General features: G+C 42.2%; 1 protein-coding gene across 1 annotated transcript in view; it reads right to left on the reverse strand.

Moving 5' to 3' along the window:
- Window positions 1-6,418: 6,418 nt before the first annotated feature.
- Window positions 6,419-23,329, reverse strand: part of nt5dc1 (5'-nucleotidase domain containing 1) — a 103,200-nt gene continuing 86,289 nt past the window's right edge. The window contains exons 10-12 of the mRNA XM_038271757.1: window positions 22,379-22,552; window positions 15,099-15,267; window positions 6,419-6,559 (exon numbers count right to left, since the gene is read on the reverse strand). Of these exons, the coding sequence (XP_038127685.1) occupies window positions 6,447-6,559; window positions 15,099-15,267; window positions 22,379-22,552 (456 nt within the window). The 3' untranslated portion in view covers window positions 6,419-6,446. The remainder of the gene's footprint in view (window positions 6,560-15,098; window positions 15,268-22,378; window positions 22,553-23,329) is intronic.

Here is a 23,329-nt window from a genome sequence, read left to right on the forward strand (position 1 = left end):
AGAAAACAACAAGGCCATAGTGAACCAATGATACCAAATCATCTTAGAGGTGGTAAATCAATTTGGCACGATAGGCGTGAGTGACGACCAGCAGTATATTAGTGTATTGGCTTATTGTTATGGCTATGTATTCTTTTTAGTCGCTGTCCTGTCTTTGCCAACTGTTCCCCTGAAGATTTGGAATAAACCGATCCCCACCTATGGAGTGACTTTAGCTCCAATATTTAAAGAACATCTTTAGAAAATGGAAATAAAAAAAGAGTGATCTGAGAAGTGCAGCTTGAAAAAAATACAATCTGTAAAATTCAATATGAAAAACAAAGTTTGAAAATATAAAGTCAGTGTTTTTTTGGAACAAATTTTAATTTCTATGTTTTTTTTACAATAATTTTGCTTTTTTAAATGTACAATATGATTTCCTTTTATTTCCATGTACATAATGTGTTCTTTACTTGCATTGTTACATCCCCAAGATGGATGGAATTATGTAATTTTGTTTTTTGCACCCAAGCAACACCTTGCTCTGTTTTAGGCTCCGCCTCTAAGACTGAACGCTGCTTCCTTACTCTCAGCCCAATCAGCAATCACCTGCACGGTATTTAAGGCCTGTGAAGCTGTACTTTAGGGCTTCTGGGCTGTCTGTCTGCCAAACACCTCTGTGGTTGTCTTAGCATCTAATGGGCTGCTAATTTTCTGCCATGTAAACCTACTCAGATATTTTTTGTAGGGGAGAGCTAACCTGACTCCGCCAGATGGATTTGCTCCGCATATCCATCTGGAAACCTTCCGTTGAAGTCATTTTGGGAAGGGGCGAAAATACTGGTTAGCTGATTGGCCTATGTTGGTGATAGACGGGCCAAATAAAACAATCAGATCAAATACTCTGTAATTCCGATAAAACTTGCTCGATAGCCACGCTAACCCTAGTTTCATCGGCTGAAGCCGCCATGTTCTTTAGACTGAACTGTCGCGCTTCTCGTTCAACACACCTCAACCCGCCTCAAAGTCAACGTTGATTGGACGTTGGTTTGGTGAACGGCTCCAAATTTTCTTCAACGGAGAGTAGCCAGACTGATCTGCGAGTGAAACCTTGAAAGCTTGCGAGATCAGGATGGTCTCACGAGGTTAGGGGAGAGCTGCCTTCTGTTTAACCCCAATTCTCTCCTGTTTATGTGCTTGTTAGGTAGGTTATTTTGTAGGCTTTTCATTTCCTTTTAGGGTTGTTTTGTTTGTTATTTTTTCCTGAGCTCTCACTGAAGCCTTTGCTATTATATACAATAATTTATTTAAAGAAATGGCAGAATAAACTTATTTAAATGCCTTTTAGACTCCTTGATTCACTGTCTTGGTGCCTTATACCTCCTAGGTACAGCCGGGGGACGTAACAGCATTGATAATGGAACAAAATTCACTCTATACCACACTAGCTCCTGATAGTTCTCATCGAACAGCTTATATACAAGACAATCCATCGACAAACGTTTTGATTGGACCCATTTAAGGTCAGAGAATTAATGACTGGTGCTGAATCGTCTAAAATAGGCAGCAGTGGAGAACTGTTGGGATCCAGAGTTTGTTGGTGTTTTTTTTCTATGATTGGCACATTGACAATCAACCTCATGGTGGACCACTGGGTGGTTCGATGGTGTCGTAGACTTTATCCCACATTTTGGGCAGTTTATTGACATTCCTACCTGGCCACATTCAATCGCCAACCGACAATCCCACTAAACTCCATCACATGCTGGTAATAATCTTATAAGCCCCATTTCCACTACCCTTTTGAAACCGTGCTGCGATCAGTCCGAGCACGGTAACAGAGATAACTGTTGAGTGTAAATAGCACGCACAACTGAACTGGACCGTGCCAGACACAGCTGAACCGCACTACAATGGTACTAGTTCATCAGTAGGGCTCGGTGCAGTTCAGTTCTGGCTCAGTTCTCAGATAACAAAGAGTGCATGAGGAGACCGCGTCATCTCGTTACAGCCTCCATAATCAGGAAATTTGAGACATTCATAAAAATACTAGCTTCCCTACAGCGCCACACGATTTCCAGTGATGATTCTGCTTCTCTTTTTCCACAACATGTCCTACTTTTCATACCTAAAAAAATGTCTGGGGGGATTTTGGTCGACTACAGTGCAGCAGAATCAAGCCGTCAGATCCGGGGACGGTCCGGGAACTCTGGCGGATTTGGGGAGGGAGCCAGTGAGGGATGGGGCTGCAGCTACTGACCTGCCCGGTAAGACAGGCGGGGAGAAGCATACCGTCACCGGGTCGGGTTGGGTCGCACCGTACCCGGAGCATCCCTGGATCTCATGGCTCGGTTCAAATGCCCGGTCCGGTTCAGTCAGCAGCCCAGCAACCCCCCCAACAAAAAAATTTGCCTCTTTTTCCGAAGCCCAAATCTGGTCACCCAAGCTTAGCAGTGTAATGAACCTTAACGTCTGTCATTGTTTCCTGTATTTGTAATCCCTGATTAGACTATCGTTTGTTGCATTCACTTCCCAAAAGCCGACTCCGTCAAGTTCATTCACAAAAGGCTGCCTTCTTAGCCTGACTCTCTATAAGCTTCCTGATTGTTATGGGCGCCGCCATGTTGGTTTACTTGTTTCCCTCTAGAGAGCAGTAGTACCATAGATCGTCACTAGGAGGCGAGGAACCATGCTAGCGTGCTGTGTAAACGGTCGTAAGGAAACAAGCTTGGCACTGTTAACTGATCCAAGCTGGACACAGATGGGTTTTCAGAGGGTAGTGGAAATGGGTCTATAGTCACGGCTTTAACTGCCTGTCCAATACTCTAGAAAGTGCATTTAAATCATCGCTGTAGAATGTGAAGATTCAGGTGCAATTAGAGCAGCGATGCTTTAGGATACGCTAATGTTTGCTTCGTCCGAGAAATGTGCTCACCAGTTTCTAAAGTCATGTTTAGAATTACATACGACTGATTGAATGTGGACAGCAGGTATTACTCACAACGCGCCCTTTTTATGCATGTCAGTGCTGGCGACCTTTTTAAGCACATTTATCCTTGAGATCTTCCCTGATTTATTTTATTGCGAGAAAGACAGATCGTCAGGAGAGGTGGTTCATGGAGCTGAAATGATTAAATATCTATTAACAGAAAAGGTGCTCCTTACTGCTCTAAAGCCGGGCATACACTGTATGATTTTTTGGCCTTTTCGGGCAGATTCTCCTAACCTGACTCCGCCAGATGGATTTGGTCCGCATATCCATCTGGAAACCTTCCATTGAAGTAATTTTGGGAAGGGCCGAAAATACTGGTTAGCTGATTGGCCTATGTTGGTGATAGACGGGCCAAATAAAACAATCAGATCAACGAAGCGTATGACGTACTAACAGAGCGACGACGAAAACACAACCACAAGCCAGGCACAAGCCAACTGATAGATCAAACTCTTGCCGAAACCAGTCGGGAGAAGAGCAAAAACATCTTTTCCTCTGAGAAAAGCCTCCAGAGCAGTGTTTTGCTCTTCTTTCCGTGAAGAAATACTCTGTAATTCCGATAAAACTTGCTCGATAGCCACGCTAACCCTAGTTTCATCGGCTGAAGCCACCATGTTCTTTAGAGTGAACTGTCGTGCTTCTCGTTCAACACACCTCAACCCGCCTCAAAGCCAACGCTGATTGGACGTTCGTTTGGTGAACGGCTCCAAATTTTCTTCAACGGAGAGTCTTCAGACTGATCTGCGGGTGAAACCTTGAAAGCTCGCGAGATCAGGATGGTCTCACGAGGCTAAGATTCTCCAGTTGTTCGAGAATCTTTCGATCGGGCCGACTTTCAGCCAGATGTTGTGTCGTGTAGTGTACTGTACAGTGAGTAACGAGGGGCAATCAACCTCTCACGGAATCGTGGGGTTGGGAGAAAATCAAGCATGTTTGAAATTCAGTTGGCCGTTGTAAGATGATAGAGGGTAAATCGCTCAGTGCGCAAACAAGGATTCTTCTTCTTCTTCCTCTCAGATAAAAACTCAGAATCACGGACTGGGGGCAGTGAGTAAAATGGAGTTGTTTCTGTAAAACTGACAGCCGCAAAAATTCAGCCACAAAAGTGTTGACGTTTTGGTGAACTCAAGCCAAAGCAATCTAAACTCGATAGAGTCGAGCAGCTTCTAGCCAATGAAATGAGCTTATTTGGTCACATGACACAACGGCTGTGCTCAGCGCTTTTCCCAGCTGAATGAGGAATTTTTTTTTTGTTAACCAGAATTACAAAACGTCAGTTAGCTAAGAACAGACAGCTATTGGTTTGATCCGGAAGAAGCGGAAAAAAAGTTTGCCGCCGGCTGCTTCTTCCGGATCAAACCAATAGCCTTGGCAGACAGGGGTGCCGTACTAGCTGTGATCGGCTCAGTTGTTTCACCCAGTCTGATAAGAGGAAAAACTCTAATAGCAATCTGTTAGTAGCTAACTGACGTTTTGTAATTCTATCTGTTTAACAAAAAAAATTCCTCATTCAGCCGGGAACAGCGCTGAACGCAGCCGTTTTGTCACGTGACCAAATGAGCTAATTTCATTGGCTAGAAGCTGCTCGACTCTATCGAGTGTATATTGCTTTGGCTTGAGTTCACCAAAAGGTCAACACTTTTGCAGCTGAATTGTTTTGCAGCTGAATTTTTTTCTGGTGAATTTTTACAAGATAAAAATTGAGTGTAAGTAATTCAGTGTTTAAAATTCGGTGAATCTGCCTTCTGTTCCAAAGGCAGATTCCAATGAGACTGTTTTTCTTCCATACAGGATAGACGAGCCCGAGTAGCGCCATCTCAATGCGGAGCTCAGGCCCATGTGGTTTTTAGACGTTCAGTGTGAGCAGGTAGATCGCATCAGAGCGTTGGGTCGCACAGTGTGAGAACAAACATGGTGAACTGCAAACTTTTAAACCCCGGAGTGTCGTTGTACAGTGTGAGAACAAACATGGTGAGCTGCGAACTTTTAAACCCTGTGTACAGTGTGAGCTGTAGCTACATGCAACGATTGAAACTATCGCACAGTGTACACCCGGCTTTACCTACCAGAAAATGAAGGATATTTAGGATGGATTCAAAGAATTAAACTAAAAAAACATCATGAGTCCAGGATCAGCTGATCAGGATTTTCATGGTTTTCGTTCCTCTGGATTTCCAAAGGATGCTCTATCCCGTAAAAAAAACCCAACAGATACCAATAAGCATTAAGAGCAACCAACATACTCGCAGAGTACAACTGCACAACAATGAATACCCATTCAGAGGTCGGTATACACCAATGAAGTAACACATGGTCCACATCTAGAAACAAGCAAAAACATGTAGCACTAAAGCCGGGCGTACACTGTACAAGTTTTTTTGCCCTTTTCGAGCCGATTTTCCTGCTGTGCCAAAATGTTTACAATCGGGCCGAGTTTGAGCCTCATTGTGCGTCCTGTGTCGTGTAGCGTACAGGGGGTAACGAGGGGCGACCACCTCCCCATCAGGAATCTTAAGATAGGGAGAAAATCAAACATGTTTGAAATTCAGTCCGCCATTGTAAGGCGGTCGTGGGCAAATCCTGCTGATGAAACAGAGCTACGTGCTGATTTACCTTACTGCGCATGTGCAAACAAGGAAGTTCTACTTCTTCTTCCAGATTGTCTGACCAGCACCATCTCTCGGCCCTGAGTCCGACGTGTGGTTTTTAGACGTACAGTGTGAGCAGGTAGATCGCATCAGAGCGTCGGGCCGCACAGTGTGAGAACAAACATTGTGAGCTGTGAAACCCGGTTTCTTTGTACAGTTTGAGCTGTAGCTGCGTGCAACGATTGACAAAAATCTCACAGTGTATGCCTGGCTTTAATAAACACACAGGATATTTAGCTCATCTTTCACTGTTATCATGAAGCAGCTACCATATAAACCCAACCATAAAACAGTATTGTGCTAGTCTGAGAGCGACAGTGACTTCCACAGGGAGAGCTTTTACCTCACGTTCAGGTTATTAAGATACATACATAGAAACCATCGTTACAGAGACGCAACTCCACCGTTACAGAATTACTGACACGATGAACCAGGAGGTGAGGGGATGAGTTCACCTGTTTATATTACAGCAGATTGAGGTAATCAGTTCACGTTAAGAGACACAAACAGAGGTTCTTTTAGAGCAGTTGAACTGATTCAACTGCTTAAAACAAGAGAGGAGGACACACACACACTGTTATTTTTCTTGTATTTCCACAGGTTTGGGACACTAAACCACAAAACAACTTCAAATGTAGGCGTTGTTACAGTTACTGTGGCTTACATTCACATGGTTTCTCTGGATGGGTGATGAGTGTATGCGCTCTGCGATGTTAGGGAGACTACAGGCAAAAAAAAAAAAAAACAGAGGCACATTCCTCTCCTGAGGCAGAGGGGTTAGAGGGGACCATTTTTTTTAATTTATCCTGTGTTTTCTTTTTTCTTTTTCACGAAAGATCCTCACAACTCTTCAGCACGGAATCTGGAGGCCTGGGGTAGTAGCCGATTGTGCAGGGCTTCTCTGGGGAAAACCTGGGGAACTTGTAATCCAGAGGAAGACCTAGACAGAGAAAAAGGACATTACAGGGGATTTAATAGACTGACGTGATATTTAATGCCTGTTTTTCCAAAAAAGTAAAAAAAGAAACCATCCACTGGATTATGTTTCCGAGTTTGAAGATGTTTCGCTTCCCATCCAGGAAGCTTTTTCAGTTCAAAATGTCAGAAATAGCATTGAGTTTGAGGTTTAATACAGAAACCCAACAAAGCCTTGATTTTGGTTAGAAAACATGCAAATTGAAACAGACGAACAGGTCCATCCCCTTGGAATGGGGGCCGTTTGGATTCTTTGTTAGCCTGCAATGCTCCATACCTGTCTATGTCTCTGAAAGGGGGGTCGTTAAAGGGAATTGTTGGCCTGGCTGAATAGGCGAGTGTAACCCAGTGTTAATCAACTATCGCTGCATCGTAGGTTTTTAAAGCACCCCCTCTGTTTAAGGTTGGTTTTTCTTTCTTAATATTACTTATCTAAGCCAATTGCTATAAATAAGTTAAAAGCTAATTTGATCACATCCCAAATTCACATCAACTTTGGTTCTCAAACATAAAATCCAGCTAAACTATGATATCATTGCAACTTCCCATCGATTATGGTTTTCAGTAGTTTAGTTTAGTTGAGTTTTGCTAGTATGATCAAGAGTCTTTTACTGAAATATGTTCAACTTGGACTGGAATGTTTTTGTTAACAGACTTTTGTTTTTCGAATGTAAGTTATTCTGAATTTATTCCATAAATGTGGAGAATAATGTTTTGCCATAATTTGAGCTAAATTCACACCTTCATTGTTGTTCTAACACACAGCCAGTAGGGTGTGTGTCCATAAACATATTTACCACCCTTAGAATAGAAGAGAATTCAACTTTATTGTCATTACACTGTCACAAGTATAAAGCAACAAAATTCACACTCTGTGCTACGCCCAATGAGCAGTGTGGGGTTAAGGGTCTTGCTCAGAGACCCAGAGTAGCAGTCTGTTGGAGTGGGGCTCAAACTTAGAACCTCAGGATTCCAAGCGCAATGCCCCAACCAATAGGCCGGTGTTCTGTCAGACCAGCATACATATAGTCAATACGCATGCGCAAGACGTCAGATTTGTGTTTATTCCTTTGGTTTTGTACGAAAAATATACTTTAAACTACCTCGACGGGCGTGTATCCCTTTAGTTATGTACAAAAAACGATTTAAGGTCAGGTCGCCATACGCTTCAAAAAACACCAAACAGTAACCTATTTTTTATATATAACTACTAGGGATGGAACAGTTTATGAAAACCGTCCGAACAGTTCGGTTTGACTGTCTCGGTTTGATTGCGTTCGGTTCATGCGCTGCTCCTTTTTCTCATAGGCGAAGCGTTTACACTCCAGAGCAGAAGGTGGCGGTACTGCGACCAAAGCCAACCACCAGTAGTAAACAAGAAGAAGAAGCGAAGCAGCGTAGCCGGGTGTAGCAGGAAAAAATCAGTTGTTGTCAGTGTTGGGCACGTTACTTTGAAAAAGTAATTAGTTATAGTTACTTCTCCCAAAAAGTAACTGAGTTACTGAGTTACTCCACAATAAAAGTAACTAGTTACTAGTAAAAGTAACTATTGCGTTACTTTTGCGTTTTTCGCCCCCCTAACCATCACCACCCAGCCCCCACCTTCTCGCCGTGTGTTTCAAAGCCAGCTGAATAGAGCGGACGACAAAGACAAGAACCTGCAGAGAGTTTTGCATTTATTGCAACTCAACGTAAATGACATCAGGGGGGAACGCCATGTGAAGTTTTTTAACAGGGCATTCAGATCTGGTGAAATTAATAACTGGGGATGTCTAATTCTGAAATCCTGTGTGTTTGGGTTGTTATAGATACTGCAACATCTATCTATCCATCTATCTATCTAGATCTATACTCTGTGTGTGACATAAAATATGGATCTCCATCCCTGCCACAAAGGCCATCAAATAATGTTTAAAATAAAAAATACAGTAGGTTCGAAAGGCAGAGTATCCATCCATCCATCCATCCATCCATCCATCCATCCATCCATCCATCCATCCATCCATCCATCCATCCATCCATCTCCCTTTCTCCATATAGGCTATCATTTGATCTTTCACGCTCTCCATAGTTCTCCTGTGGCGCGAGCACAGGGCGACTGTTGCACGCGTTTAGCGAGCATGCACGTTTCCTTTTGCTTGCGCGGTGAATCGTGCCGCCTGCGCTGTGCGGAGATGCAGGGGAAACCGTATCTGATGGGGAAACGCAGCTCGACGTAACACCCGTATTTCCATCAGGAAAAAGCTGTTTTGCTGCTGGAGTCCTCCTCACTCTCCATCTCTCTGTGTGTGCTGTGCGTTAGTAACGCCATTACTCTTAACGCCATTGTCCCATCAGTGGTTGTTGTGGAGAATTGTGTGGGTATGGCGAGTGGGAAAGAACAGGAGTTGGAAGACGCACCAGCAGCACTTTATAGGTCTGCTAGGGACCACTTTGCATTTAGAGTGACCTACGATGACGGCGGAAAGAAAGTTGTGGATAAAAGTGCAACAGTGTGCAAGCATTGTGCAACACGTGTTGTACTATACAAGACATAATAGATTTTCCTAACAATCAACATATACCAAACCGAACCAAAAACCGTAAACCAAACCGAACCGTGGATTTTGTGAACCTCTCCGGCCCTAATGACTAGGCTGTCTGATTTTTTTCTATCATTCAACGCAGCTACACCTCACACTGACAACCGCAGGAAACCTCTGGGTTTCACAGTTCACCATGTATGTTCTCACACTGTGCGGCCCGACGCTCTGATGCGATCTACCTGCTCACACTGTACGTCTAAAATCCATGTGGGACTCAGCTCCGCAGTTAGATGGAGCTACTCGGACTCGTCTATCCAGAAGCCAAACCAGTAGAAGAGGAATATAAAGCTCACTAGAGTGAAACGTGCTGCCTTGGCAGTTTGTGCAATTTTGTGCTGAAAGCCCTAAAAAGAAAAGGCGACGACGCATTTGGACAAAGACATGGCTGAGCAAACGTGGCTACTACAGTCTGTCAATTTTACAGAAATAACTCCATTTCACTCATCGCACCCCTGCCATGCTTCTGTGTTTTCATCTAAGAAGAAGAAGAATCCTTGTTTGCGCACTAAGAGATTTGCCCACGACCATCTTATGACCGCTGACTGAAATTCAAACATGTTTGATTTTCTCCGGACCTCATGATTCCTGATCGGGAGGCGTTTGTGGTACACTGATCCCCCTCGTTATCCCCTATACACGACACAACACACGATCAGGCTAAAAGTCGGCCCAATGGAAAAATTGTCACACGACTGAAAAGTCAGCCTGAAAAGGGCAGAAAATCTGACTGAGTATGCCCGGCTTAAAGGGATGTAGGCCCGTTGAGGTAGTTTATAGTCTATTTTTCATACAAAACTAAAGAGATAAACTAAAGGGATAAACAGGTATTGACTATGGGTATGCTCATCTGACAGAACACCGCCATACCCCCATTCCCTCCTATATTCTAACAACCTTTCTGTGTTCCCTAGTCTCCCTAACATTCATGGGCATTATTGGGTGTTCATTCCTACTAACCCAGTGATGGGTCACAGTGTAGATGGGTGGATTGTTAGTCTCACAGCTTCATCCCTAATAGGACCACAGCATCTCATGTTGAGAGGAAGTGAAACACTTTAAATATTTATATTTCCTTCACTAATAAGTTAAAGCTAAAAGCAGTAATGAACTCTAATGAACCCTTCTGATTAGTTATTTAAAGAGATAGAGACTCCAGCTGACTAATTGTTGCTCCGTTTTAGCCTATTTTGAGGGAAATGGAAGTAAAGGCATTTCTATTGAGTTTTAGATTTATCATTTAAGATGTTGTGTGTTTCAGAATGTTTTAAGGTCATAAAATTTGATGTCTTCAGCTTTACCACTAAAAAAAGATAGAAAATCTTGATCTGTTTGCACACAAACCAAATCAATTAGTCAACTAAATGACCGCCTTCCTTTACCCAAGAACCCGTCTCTTATTTTCTCTGCGGCTCCACATCTGCGTTTGGTTCAGCTACTGCTTTGAGTCGTGTGAACGTTTCCGCGTTGAAACAGATTGATGGGAATGTTTAATGTGGCGGTTTAGGAGGCCACTGCATCTGTAATATCACGTAACACTTGACCTTCTCACGCACTTCAGACTCCATGTGACTCCATTTCCAAAAAATAACAGATTCTACTGTTGGAAGAAAAATCAAGGTGATCACACTTTTTTTTTTTTTTTAGAGTCACATTTATATCACATAGGTTTCTATAATGGTCGTGTTGAAGCTGGTCTTTATTCACCTGTAAAAAAAAAAAGCAAGGACTGGTTTTTAGACTTTTGTTTTATTCCTTCCTTTTTCTACATGAGGCCCCTGAATTCCATGATAGATAACACCCAGTTGGAACATTATGTGTTAGTTTTACAAGTGTGGACTGGATAGCGTCTCCCACTGTTAGGTGAGGAAAGAACTGTTGAGTTCTACATAAGCACGTCTGGAATCCTTTATTAACACTCTTGTAGAGGTTCAGCTTTTCCCTGCTGGTAAATCATTGCTAAAAACAGAAGAATGCTATAAAGCCAACCTGACTATTGTTGAAGAGTTGCTTCATATTACAAACGTTTATTGTTAAAGGAAAAGTCTGGGTATATTCAGAAATTAAATTATTCCATACTGTTCAATAAATGATCAGTGTTTTTAATTCAGAGTAATTTTCATGTGAATGTGCTTTACTGGAGGCATCCATGTTTGTCAAAGAACACTACTGCCACCTACTGGTTTGTGACGTCACGGTGCGGTATCGGCTGTTGATCAAGTCCCAGTGCTGTATCTGGTGATTGTCACAACGCGCTATTATCCAAGTCATCTTGAAAACATTCTTCTTCCAAATGTTGGCTACATATTACGGGTTTTTTCTCTGGCCAGAAGTTCGATGGCAAATCCTCCCTCTTCAAGTTGGCAATCCAACGACCAACCCGTCCGTGGAGGATCAGTTTTCACTTTTACCCGATGTATTCCAACATCCAGCTGCCATGCACGTGGGCGTTGTCAGTTTCACTATAGCTCTGGTGAATTTCAATGGTGAAGTCCTCTGGAAATCTTCAATGATTGTTGTTGATTGCAGATGTGTCTAGTAGTTCCCATTGATTTTGCTTGTAAAGCGGGGAGAATGGCGCTAGGCTTACCGCACCGTGACGTCACTGCTGGAAGATGGCAGGAGGGAGGGGCTACTATATTTGGGCAAAAATGGCCGCTCCCAGACTCAATGATCAAGTCAAAAATTATTGTTTTTATTATTTTACTGATTAACGCTAAATTCATTAAATCAACACAAACGTATTAGTTTTAGGCATGGGCGTAGGTTTGCATAGGGACCATAGGGACATGTCCCTACCAAAATTTTGGACGGACCCATTTGTCCCTACCAATAATTGGATGTGAACAACTTGTTTATAATTTACTATACAGCAGCCGCTTCTTTTCCTCTCGCAGCTTCTCTGCCTGGTAGCTGCAGCTGCCTGCTCTTTCCTGTCCCTTTCACATAGCAGCGCATCAACTGTGCTGCGCGGTTTAACTCTCTGATTATTCTGCCTTAAGTTCCGCCTTCTCTCTTTCTGATTGCGTTATTTCTAGTCTGTATGTGTGCGCGCGCGGGTGCTTGGAGCGCGAAAAAAAAAGACACTAAAATAAATTAATATTGGGCTACGAAACTAGTCCAAATAAAAAAAATATATTCTACGCTAAAACAGGCGAAAGCTTCTGACTGGAGTTCTGTAAAGAAGCAGGAGAGAGTTTTTTGATTTGTTGAACTTGAGAAATGTAAGTTAACAACGTTATGATTTCTTTTATTTTATCTTTTAATCAGATAGCCAAAGGCTCCTTAAAGAAGATCTTTTATGAAATGAAACCAGGTGAAACAGAAACGTTTAAACGTTTCCTTTGGATGAGTTCTGGATGGAGAATATTGACAGAGAAAAACTTTTTTTTTATTTTTACTTCTTAAACGCTAAATGTTTACATATTTTTTTACAATCTTGGTATAATTCCTGCTCTAAGTGAGTCGCTCTGCCGGCTAAAGGCACATTTTAGTGGCCCTATACTCCAGTTTACGATTAATCAATTACTAAATTAGTTCACGATTATTTAAATAATTTGTTAATATGATTAATTGTTTCAGCCATAGATAAAATACATGAAATTAGCTACACAGAGTAACTACAGCCCAGATGTACAACTTCTAATATTAATATTTTAAATGCTCAGTGTCAGTTCCTCTTCTAGTTCCAGTGCAAATGTAAATACAATACATTTATTTGCTGTCCCTTGAATGTATTATTTTGCATGATCCAGAGAGAGCATATTAGATAAAAAAAAATAAGAGTGGGGTTTACCTCTGCACAATTCTCTATCTTCAGAAGAAAACACAGGATAAATCCACATATTATAGACTATATTTGGTTAAACAGACACTGTCTTAGTCGCAGGTAAATTTAAATGCAATCCTTTTCAAAGTGGAAAAAGTCCTAATTCCACATTCATCAGTGCCAGTTATGCTTTAAATATTGATAAACAGCATATAGTGCATGTAGTGCTTATAAGATTTGTATTAATGTAGCAAGAAATGCTGCTGTTCTCTTTCAACAAAATGAGCCCTGAAGCTCACATTAAGCATAAAAAAGAGCATGCATATTTTTGCAAAGGACCAATGAAACTGAAGAATAGTGTCCCTACCAAAGTTGAAATCAAACCTACGCCCTTGGTTTTAGGTATAAATAATGTTCCATTGGTTAATCCTTGCTGAGTAGACTTTTGCTTTAAGCACAGCTCTCTTAAATGTAAAAGTAACTTTGACTAGACCTTTTCAACACATAGATTTGTTGTTGTGTTTTTTTGCATCTTTGTCCTGTCAGTGACTCGTTCAGAGCCAAGCCTCAACTGTAGAGCAAAAGGTCTCAGTTTGGACTCCAGTATCATTTCATAAACATGTTCATAATCTATATAATGACTGCAAATGGTCTTATCTTCAGTCCTCCACCATCTGGCATGAAGGCTGGGCTTGTGTTCCTCTAAATATAATATTTTTTGTGGTCCCTTCTCTCTAAATCTTTGTCTAATCAAACTTTAACATCTGACATGATAACTGGATCCTTGAATGTCTCCATTCATTCTCTACACTAGGATGTACATGCAGGACCTGCATGTACATCCTATACATGTGTTTGTCCGTCCGTGCCAATGAGGACAAACCCTTTCTGTTTTTTTTTTTTGCGAAAATGAATTTCTTTACATGAAAAATTGAGAAATTCATTCAGGGTCCTAAAAGCCGTCCCTGGTTTATGGAAATTGCTTCTCGAAGTTCACGGCTGATTTCTTACCTTTTTGGCATTATATTAACACGTCCCTGTATGTTTTAGTCTAGGCGTACCTCCTCATTATTTTCAGTAAGGACCAGTAACCATCCTTGGAACAGCAGGGTGGATAAAAATGGTGTCTGGCTTTGATTTGAAGATAATAGAGCAAAACAAATGTATCCTAGAAACTGGGGGGATTTACCATTAGGCAATACTAGGCAGTTGCCTAGGGCTCCAAGTTCCTGCGGGCCTCATAAAACTCTGTTTACATGTATGGTCAATAAAACTACTCCTTATTTGTGCACATTATGTTTTTGATAAAAATCCTTTTGCTAAAATGTCATCAGAACGCTTATAATATTAAGTGTGTCTCAGCCCCCCCCCCCCCCCCCCCCCCCCTTCAGTGTCCACCATATTGGATCAGTCCATTTGCTGCACATGTTCAGAAAGGTCCAACCAGACAGCAGCAAACCATTTGAAAACAAACCATGCAAAGAGCAGTGCTGCCAGCTTAGCACTTTAGTCGCTATATTTAGCCACTTTTCAGACCCCTCTAGAACTTTGATTTCTAAAAAGCGCCTAGAGACTTTTTTCTGCTACTGGGGGCTTTGGCGCCAACATCTAAAAGCAGAGAACTCTGCTCTCCAGAGCAAGTAGATTGGTAACCCCGCCTCCTGCTCTCCTCTATCTTGTCTGCTGTCATGATTCATGCAGCTATTATTTCATCCAAATGAAAAATGGAGAACAGAGAAGCAGATCATGGCTTGTCTACAGTGAAAAGAAGGACTGGGTTATTTACTTTGGCCATTTTGGAAACACAGGAAGGAGCAATCAGCTAAGTGAGCTTAGTGCTTGGAAAAAATCTTTCATTCCTTTAGAGACAGCATGAAAAGTCAGCTGAGTACAAAACATAGAGAGGAAAACAAGAAGAAAAGGGACAAGAAGAGAGGGACACAACCTAGAACAGATAATGGATGTCTATTCTATTAACATTTCTCTATCTGTAGAATGGGGCTGTTTTATGTGTTGTCTTCTCAATTCAGAGGGCCTCCTGCATGTCTTTGCCTCCCCTGCCTAGAAAGCAGCGGTCAGCGTCTTTCAATGATCTTTAATTTTTTTAACAAACCTAAATCTACACACTTGTTTTCATGTTTTGACCAACTTACCAGCTATGTGCTCCACACTGGGGATGGCCATCGTGCTGTATGTGTGGATGCAGTGACAGCACCAGGTCAGTTTCTGGTGCTCCTCGTCTCCCCCTCCACTTCTGTGCACGTCAACAAAGTAGGAGCCCCACTGGTCGGACACGGCAGAGGGGGACTTCATGCCCTGCTCCTGCACACATAGTTCACACACAAACCAGACTGAGCTACTTTGTTTGAAGACTCATTTTCCAGACATGTTTAGGCCTGTTTAAGGGAGGTGGGAAGCCCAAGAAGCACAGACTTCAAGCTGGTTTCTGATCTTCAATGCTCCAAGGACTGCAACAAATCGTTATTTCTGAGAAATCCCCTAGTTTTACTACATCACACCCCCTGCAAGATCAATATCCTTTACTGGCAAACACTGAAGTGATAATAAGCGATCTAAGAGAAAGCAGGATGTGGTGCTTTTGAAAAAGGATGTAAAAACACATAAAAGTTATCATCATAAAAAAAAAATTTTTTTGGCATAGAGCAAGCAATCTTATCTGAAAGCGTTGCATAACACTGACTCAGTGGAGAACAGGATCAAAAAGGTCACTTATCATGTTGCCAAAGAAACCAATTACTAAAAAGAACGGGAAGTTTAAAGGTGCCTGTCACTACCCCGATCCGTACAGGAAGCACGATCCGTCCTGCGCATCCAGATGTACACTATATTGCCAAAAGTATTTGCTCACCTGCCTTGACTCACATATGAGCTTAAGTGACATCCCGTTCCTAATCCATAGGGTTCAATATGACGTCGGTCCACCCTTTGCAGCTAGAACAGCTTCAACTCTTCTGGGAAGGCTGTCCACAAGGTTTAGGAGTGTGTTTATGGGAATTTTTGACCATTCTTCCAGAAGCGCATTTGTGAGGTCGCACACTGATGTTGGACGAGAAGGCCTGGCTCTCAGTCTCCGCTCTAATTCATCCCAAAGGTGTTCTATCGGGTTGAGGTCAGGACTCTGTGCAGGCCAGTCAAGTTCATCCACACCAGACTCTGTCATCCATGTCTTTATGGACCTTGCTTTGTGCACTGGTGCACAGTCATGTTGGAAGAGGAAGGGGCCAGCTCCAAACTGTTCCCACAAAGTTGGGAGCATGGAATTGTCCAAAATGTCTTGGTATGCTGAAGCATTCAGAGTTCCTTTCACTGGAACTAAGGGGCCAAGCCCAGCTCCTGAAAAACAACCTCACACCATAATCCCCCCTCCACCAAACTTTACACTTGGCACAATGCAGTCAGACAAGTACCGTTCTCCTGGCAACCGCCAAACCCAGACCCGTCCATCAGATTGCCAGATGGAGAAGCGCGATTCGTCACTCCAGAGAACGCGTCTCCACTGCTCTAGAGTCCAGTGGCGGCGTGCTTTACACCACCGCATCCGACGCTTTGCATTGCACTTGGTGATGTATGGCTTGGATGCAGCTGCTCGACCATGGAAACCCATTCCATGAAGCTCTCTGCGCACTGTTCTTGAGCTAATCTGAAGGCCACATGAAGTTTGGAGGTCTGTAGTGATTGACTCTGCAGAAAGTTGGCGACCTCTTCGCACTATGCGCGTCAGCATCCGCTGACCCCGCTCCGTCAGTTTACGTGGCCTACCTCTTCGTGGCTGAGTTGCTGTCGTTCCCAAACACTTCCATTTTCTTATAATACAGCTGACAGTTGACTGTGGAATATTTAGGAGCGAGGAAATTTCACGACTGGATTTGTTGCACAGGTGGCATCCTATCACAGTTCCACGCTGGAATTCACTGAGCTCCTGAGAGCGACCCATTCTTTCACAAATGTTTGTAAAAACAGTCTGCATGCCTAGGTGCTTGAATTTATACACCTGTGGCCATGGAAGTGATTGGAACACCTGATTCCAATAATTTGGATGGGTGAGCAAATACTTTTGGCAATATAGTGTATATCTGGGTTGCCCTCCATTTTATTTTGTTAAAGTAGTAGGGAAATCATATTTAAATGTCAAATCATTTTTGCTTAAACATTTATATAAATCTACTCTTTGTCAGACGATATTGTCTCAAAATTTAGAAAATTTCTATAAAAAAAAAAAAAAATCCTGTCTTGAAATCTGTGTTTTGTTTTTTTTCCATTATCTTCTTCAGGCCAGTTAGTTCTATGTCAGCCTGAACACCTAAATTCTACCAATCGTATAACAACAGTCATCTGTCAATCAAATGTTTTCACTCATAGCATCTTGATTCATATGTCGCAGCTAATATCCGTAAAGTTTGAAATCAGAATCCTTTCCTTTCCCATTGAGTTGCGTCCCAGTGTTCACGGGGATGGACGTCTGTGTCTTCAGCAGGCGTAGAGCTAACAGAACTGGCAGCGTTGCGAGGCAAGGGCTCAAACATGTACGGCTGTAAGCCTTCTACACCAAACCAAGCTTCTGCCGCCCTGGCGTCCTCTTCCACAACATCTTCCTCCCCGCTTTCCTCCTATAAATAAAAAATGGACGATGGAGGAGACTCATCCACGACCTTCGACACTAAACTCTCCTCCTCTTGCATGTTTCCGCTGTCCATAGCGTTCCTTGACAGCGTCATTTCTAAGTCACCAATTTAGTGCTACTTGGTCCCAATGGAATTTCCCATTGGAAACCTGCTAGCACTAAGTTGCTAACTGGTTAGCAAGATGCTCCAGAGAAACTGGCCACAATCAAACTTGCTTGTGAACCTTCCGACACAACAATCTCACCCCCTTGATAATCGACCAATCACATTCACTTTATTCACTCGTGTAAAGTTGTGCGCCACTCGGGAGAATTCTGAAACGCAACGGTTGAACAGCTGTTTCCCTACGACTTCCCCAAAATACAAAATATACTAAATTATAATGTGATAAAGGTTAATAATGTATTTCCTCAGAAAATAAGTGCCTTAAAATCCTTTCTGTTTTATCACTCTGTGCCCGATCTGCCCCGGAAGTGGGATCCTAGGAGCTACGAGCTAACTTTTCAGCTTTGGAGTTAAATATAAATCTAGTCTTTTTGAGTTTTATGTTTTCCTTTCGTGTTATTATGCAATGCTGTCCATAATCTAAAGAAAGAAACAACTAAAATGCAGATAAACTTGGTTTAATTTTATTTTGCCGGACTGCTCTGAGCATGTCCCATGATGACGTCACAGAAGCATTTTAATGGAGAAAATATAAAAAGCATCAAAATTGTCTCACAAAACCTTTTTTAAAGATATGTATTAGTATTCTTTTTTCTTTATTTTTTTTTCTTTATTCTTATTTCGTTAAGGATAGAAATAAGTAATTTTATGACCATAATTATTTTTGGACACCGGGATGTTTATCAGGACGAATCGGGTAGTGACAGGACCTAGGCGTTTACTAGGCCAGTAGATCAAGTGTGGAAAAGGTTTAAAAATATTTAGATGCTAGGATGGATCCTATGCGAGTCGCTCTCTGAATGCAACATGCAGATGGATGTTCACTGAAGCAGCAGCTAAAGCTGCTGAAGGTACAGCAGGTGCAGGTTGGTGGAGCTCCTGGTCTTACCAGTGCTATCAGGAGCCTCTTAGTCATGGGATGGAAAAGTTCAGAAGATGACCAATTGGTGTTCACGATCAAAAATTGTATACTATATGCTGCGGAAAATATTGATAATTTCATGGTGATTCAGCAATGTTCATGTCTGCTGATTGCTCCTGGTGGAAAATTATTTTTATGATAAAAAAAAATAAAAATTATCAGGATGAATTTTTGGCATATATTAATATTTTTCATAGTCATAGTACGTGACTGTGGCTCTCTCACAAGTTGCAGAGTGTATTGAGTGTTCTAACTACCGTGTTCTAGTTAGATGGGCTTGTCCAAAAACCCACGCTACACCCTAGGCTCCTCTGGGAGGAGTACACTTATTAACAAGCAGATTTCCAAAAAATTAGCTGATGAGTTATTGACATCAGTCGTTTTTACTGTCAATTCTCTGGCAAATTTGGATAAAAATTTAAAGATGTAAAAAAAACAAACAAAGAAAATCACAGATGTTTCCATACAATAGATCAAATAATCAGCGTAATGTCATTATATGTTGAGCGTGGCTCTACAGTAGCAGCCATTCAAAATGGCCGTTCCCTGTCAAACGCCAGCCGAATGGCAGCAAAACCCCCTCCAACTCCCAGCCACTGCAGTGACCCCCTCTTACATATCTTTTAAACACTGACTCCACCTCTCTGAATTACAGGGTCTGTAATACCTCTTCTCTTTAGATTTTAATGTCCACAAATCATGACAGAAATAATATTTTTGTACAAATGAAAAGGAATTGTAGGGGACCAAGGAAAGTGGGGTAATTTTGAATGACTATTACTGTAATAAACAGGAAGTAGAGTTAGCGAGCTAAAGCGGAACACGGATCAGTAAAGGAGCAACGAGTTGCAATCATGTATCATATCAGCTGGTATTGGTGATGGTTCATGCCCTCTAGTAGTTGTGGAAAAAAGAAAAAAAGGAGGATAGGGGAATTTTTTTGGGAAGCATTCATAGCACATGTTAGGTGCGCCGGTCATTGAGCTTGACCAAGGCACCTTCCAGTAGAACTCCTGTCAGTCCCTGGACTGGCATGACTATGACTGCCCCTAAATAGTTAGCATGGCTATCTACAGAGTTAGCATGGCTATCACTGCCCCAACATAGTTAGCATGGCTATCTACAGAGTTAGCATGGCTATCACTGCCCCTACATAGTTAGCATGGCTATCACAGCCCCTAGAGAGTTAGCATGGCTATCTATAGAGTTAGCATGGCTATCACTGCCCCTACAGAGTTAGCATGGCAATTACTGCCTGTACAAGGTTAGCCTGGCTATCACTGCCCCTACATAGTTAGCATGACTATCACTGCTCCTACATAGTTAGCCTGGCTATCACTGCCCCTACATAGTTAGCATGACTATCACTGCTCCTACATAGTTAGCATGGCTATCACTGCCCCTATATAGTTAGCATGACTATCACTGCTCCTACATAGTTAGCATGGCTATCACTGTCCCTACATAGTTAGCATGGCTATCACTGCCCCTACATAGTTAGCATGACTATCACTGCTCCTACATAGTTAGCATGACTATCACTGCTCCTACATAGTTAGCATGACTATCACTGCTCCTACATAGTTAGCATGGCTATCACTGCCCCTACATAGTTAGCATGGCTATCACTGCTCCTACATAGTTAGCATGACTATCACTGCTCCTACATAGTTAGCATGGCTATCACTGCCCCTATATAGTTAGCATGACTATCACTGCTCCTACATAGTTAGCATGGCTATCACTGTCCCTACATAGTTAGCATGGCTATCACTGCCCCTACATAGTTAGCATGACTATCACTGCTCCTACATAGTTAGCATGACTATCACTGCTCCTACATAGTTAGCATGACTATCACTGCTCCTACATAGTTAGCATGGCTATCACTGCTCCTACATAGTTAGCATGGCTATCACTGCTCCTACATAGTTAGCATGACTATCACTGCTCCTACATAGTTAGCATGGCTATCACTGACCCTATGTAGTTAGCATGGCTATCACTGCCCCTATGTAGTTAGCATGGCTATCACTGACCCTACGTAGTTAGCATGGCTATCACTGCCACTATGTAGTTAGCATGGCTATCACTGACCCTAGAGAATTAGCATGGCTATCACTGACCCTACAGAGTTAGCATGGCTATCACTGTCCCTACATAGTTAGCATGGCTATCACTGACCCTATGTAGTTAGCATGGCTATCACTGCCCCTATGTAGTTAGCATGGCTATATCTGACCCTACGTAGTTAGCATGGCTATCACTGCCCCTATGTAGTTAGCATGGCTATCACTGACCCTAGAGAATTAGCATGGCTATCACTGCCCATACAGAGTTAGCATGGCTATCACTGCCCCTACATAGTTAGCATGGCTATCACTGCCCCCTACATAGTTAGCATGGCTATCACTGCCCCTACAGAATTAGCATGGCTATCACTGCTCCCACATAGTTAGGGACTAATCTCCCACTGGGATCAGCTTCATAGTCATGGTTATTTTATCTGTTTGCTCAGGCTACTCGTCAGCTCACAGCCCGCTAAATGTTGAAAGGCCAATATTAATGCCATTACGGTTAATATATAGTATACATTTTACTAATTCAGTGATAAAATGTCACAGGGGATAGTAAAAGGGGGATGGTCATATAAGAAGGGGGAGGATTTTTCAGATTGTTTTAAGAAACCCCTCCACCACCCCCCTCAACTCGAATACAAATGCCAACCAGAGACGTAGAGAGAGAGCAGTTGGCATTTGGGATTTCTGCTAAATTTAGTGCATTGATTCTCATTCTACTGTTTGCATCAAGCTCTTCTAATGCATTGCTTCAAAATGGGAATAAGAATGTATTTTAATTTAATGTATTACTATTGCTTTCTTTGAGCCATCCCATCTTTGGACATTTGTATTGATTTTATGCTCAAGACAAAATGATAAGGCTTCCATTAATTACAGATAGTTTAGTCAAGGTAGTGGTAGTTAAGTTCCTAAAGCAGCAAAATATTCCAAGAGTACTATGGCGTTTTGCATGATGTTCTCTTTATGAACGGCTGTGCTACATTTAGAGAGGAAACAGGACAAACACCTGAAAAAGCTCTACTTGGTCTCAACAGTCCAAAGAGTCTCATATCAGCCCAAGAGAAACATCCTGTGATCCAGCAAAATAGGAAGTTCCTTCCACTGTCGCACTAATGCTGACTTTTCATTCTCCCTGATTATGAATATCCTCTCATGCTTTGTTAGATAGAAGGCAGCGATCCATCACGTGTTTGGCTTCCCTTATATTTCATATCACCATGTCAGTGGAAGTCTGTCCGCTCAGGCTGTAGGCGCCTGTCTCTCTGACAGATATGGGGCTTTTGTTTTTAGCACTGCTGTTGCCTCTTTGCTCATCTGAGCTTTTCCACTGATACCTTAGGCTGCAAAGAAGGTAGACAAAGTTAGCAGGACATTCTGTCAGAAAGAAGCAGAGCTTCCTTCTCTCAGACTAATAAAGACTAATAATTAAAGGGCCAGTAAGATTATTTTTATTTTCACTGACCTCCTTTGTTAACTAAATAAATGAAACTATATTTCATGTTTCTTTTCCAGCAGGTAATCGGCTGTTTTACACATTTTCATCATGTTAATGTGAGCATGCTGTGTGTGTGGGGGGGTGAGGGATGTTTGCTAAATGGAAACATTCTCCTCAGTGAGCTTACCTCAAACTTTCCCCTTTTCTCCTGCGGCTCCACTTGGGCCTCGTTGGACTTTGCTGCGTCGCTCTTCGGAACGCCCTCCCCCTCCATTTCCTCCACTATCATCACAGTCTCCCACTTCCCAAAGGTGTTGCCGGGGAATACGTCCGACCTCATGCTGTCTCCAAAATACGCTACCTGCAGATTTACAAGGACAAAGCAAGCTTCAGCTTCCTACGTCTTGCAGACTCTGCTGAACTCTGCAGCTGGTAAAGAGAACGAGGATGATGGAAAGCAGACGGCGAGAGACGCCGTTTCACTTTTCTGGGAAATTATAGATTTAGAGAGCATTGCAAAATAATTTTAAATGAGAATTATATAGATAACAGCTTTAGGTTGCACGTCTCTAGCAGGTCAACACAGCTGGAGAATGAAGTTTTGGGTCAATCTGTTTGGAAGAATAACTCAGCTCAGACAGGATAGACTGTTTCTGTAAGCATCACTTTTCAAGTCTTGTCACTGAGTCTTAAAGGAGAAGTCCGGTCAGCAAGAAATAATCAATAGATCATTATTTATACCTTAAACTAATACGTTCACTGTGATTTAATGATTTTAGCGTTCAGTAAAAAAAAAACAGTAAAAAAAAAAAATCAGTAAAAAAAAAAAAAAACAATAATCTTTGTAGCGACCACTGAGTCTGGGAGCGGCCATTTTTGCCCAAATATAGTAACCCCTCCCTCCTGCCATCTTCCAGCAGTGACGTCACGGTGCGGTAAGCCTAGCGCCATTCTCCCCGCTTTACAAGCTAAATCAATGGGAACTACTAGACACATCTGCAATCAACAACAATGATTGAAGATTTCCAGAGGACTTCACCATTGAAATTCACCAGAGCTATAGTGAAACTGACAATGCCCACGTGCATGGCAGCTGGATGCTGGAATACATCAGGTAAAAGTGGAAAAAAAGAGTCAT

This window comes from Cyprinodon tularosa, unplaced genomic scaffold, assembly GCF_016077235.1.
Source record: "Cyprinodon tularosa strain WSP-4 unplaced genomic scaffold, ASM1607723v1 ctg809, whole genome shotgun sequence".
NCBI lineage: Eukaryota > Metazoa > Chordata > Actinopteri > Cyprinodontiformes > Cyprinodontidae > Cyprinodon > Cyprinodon tularosa.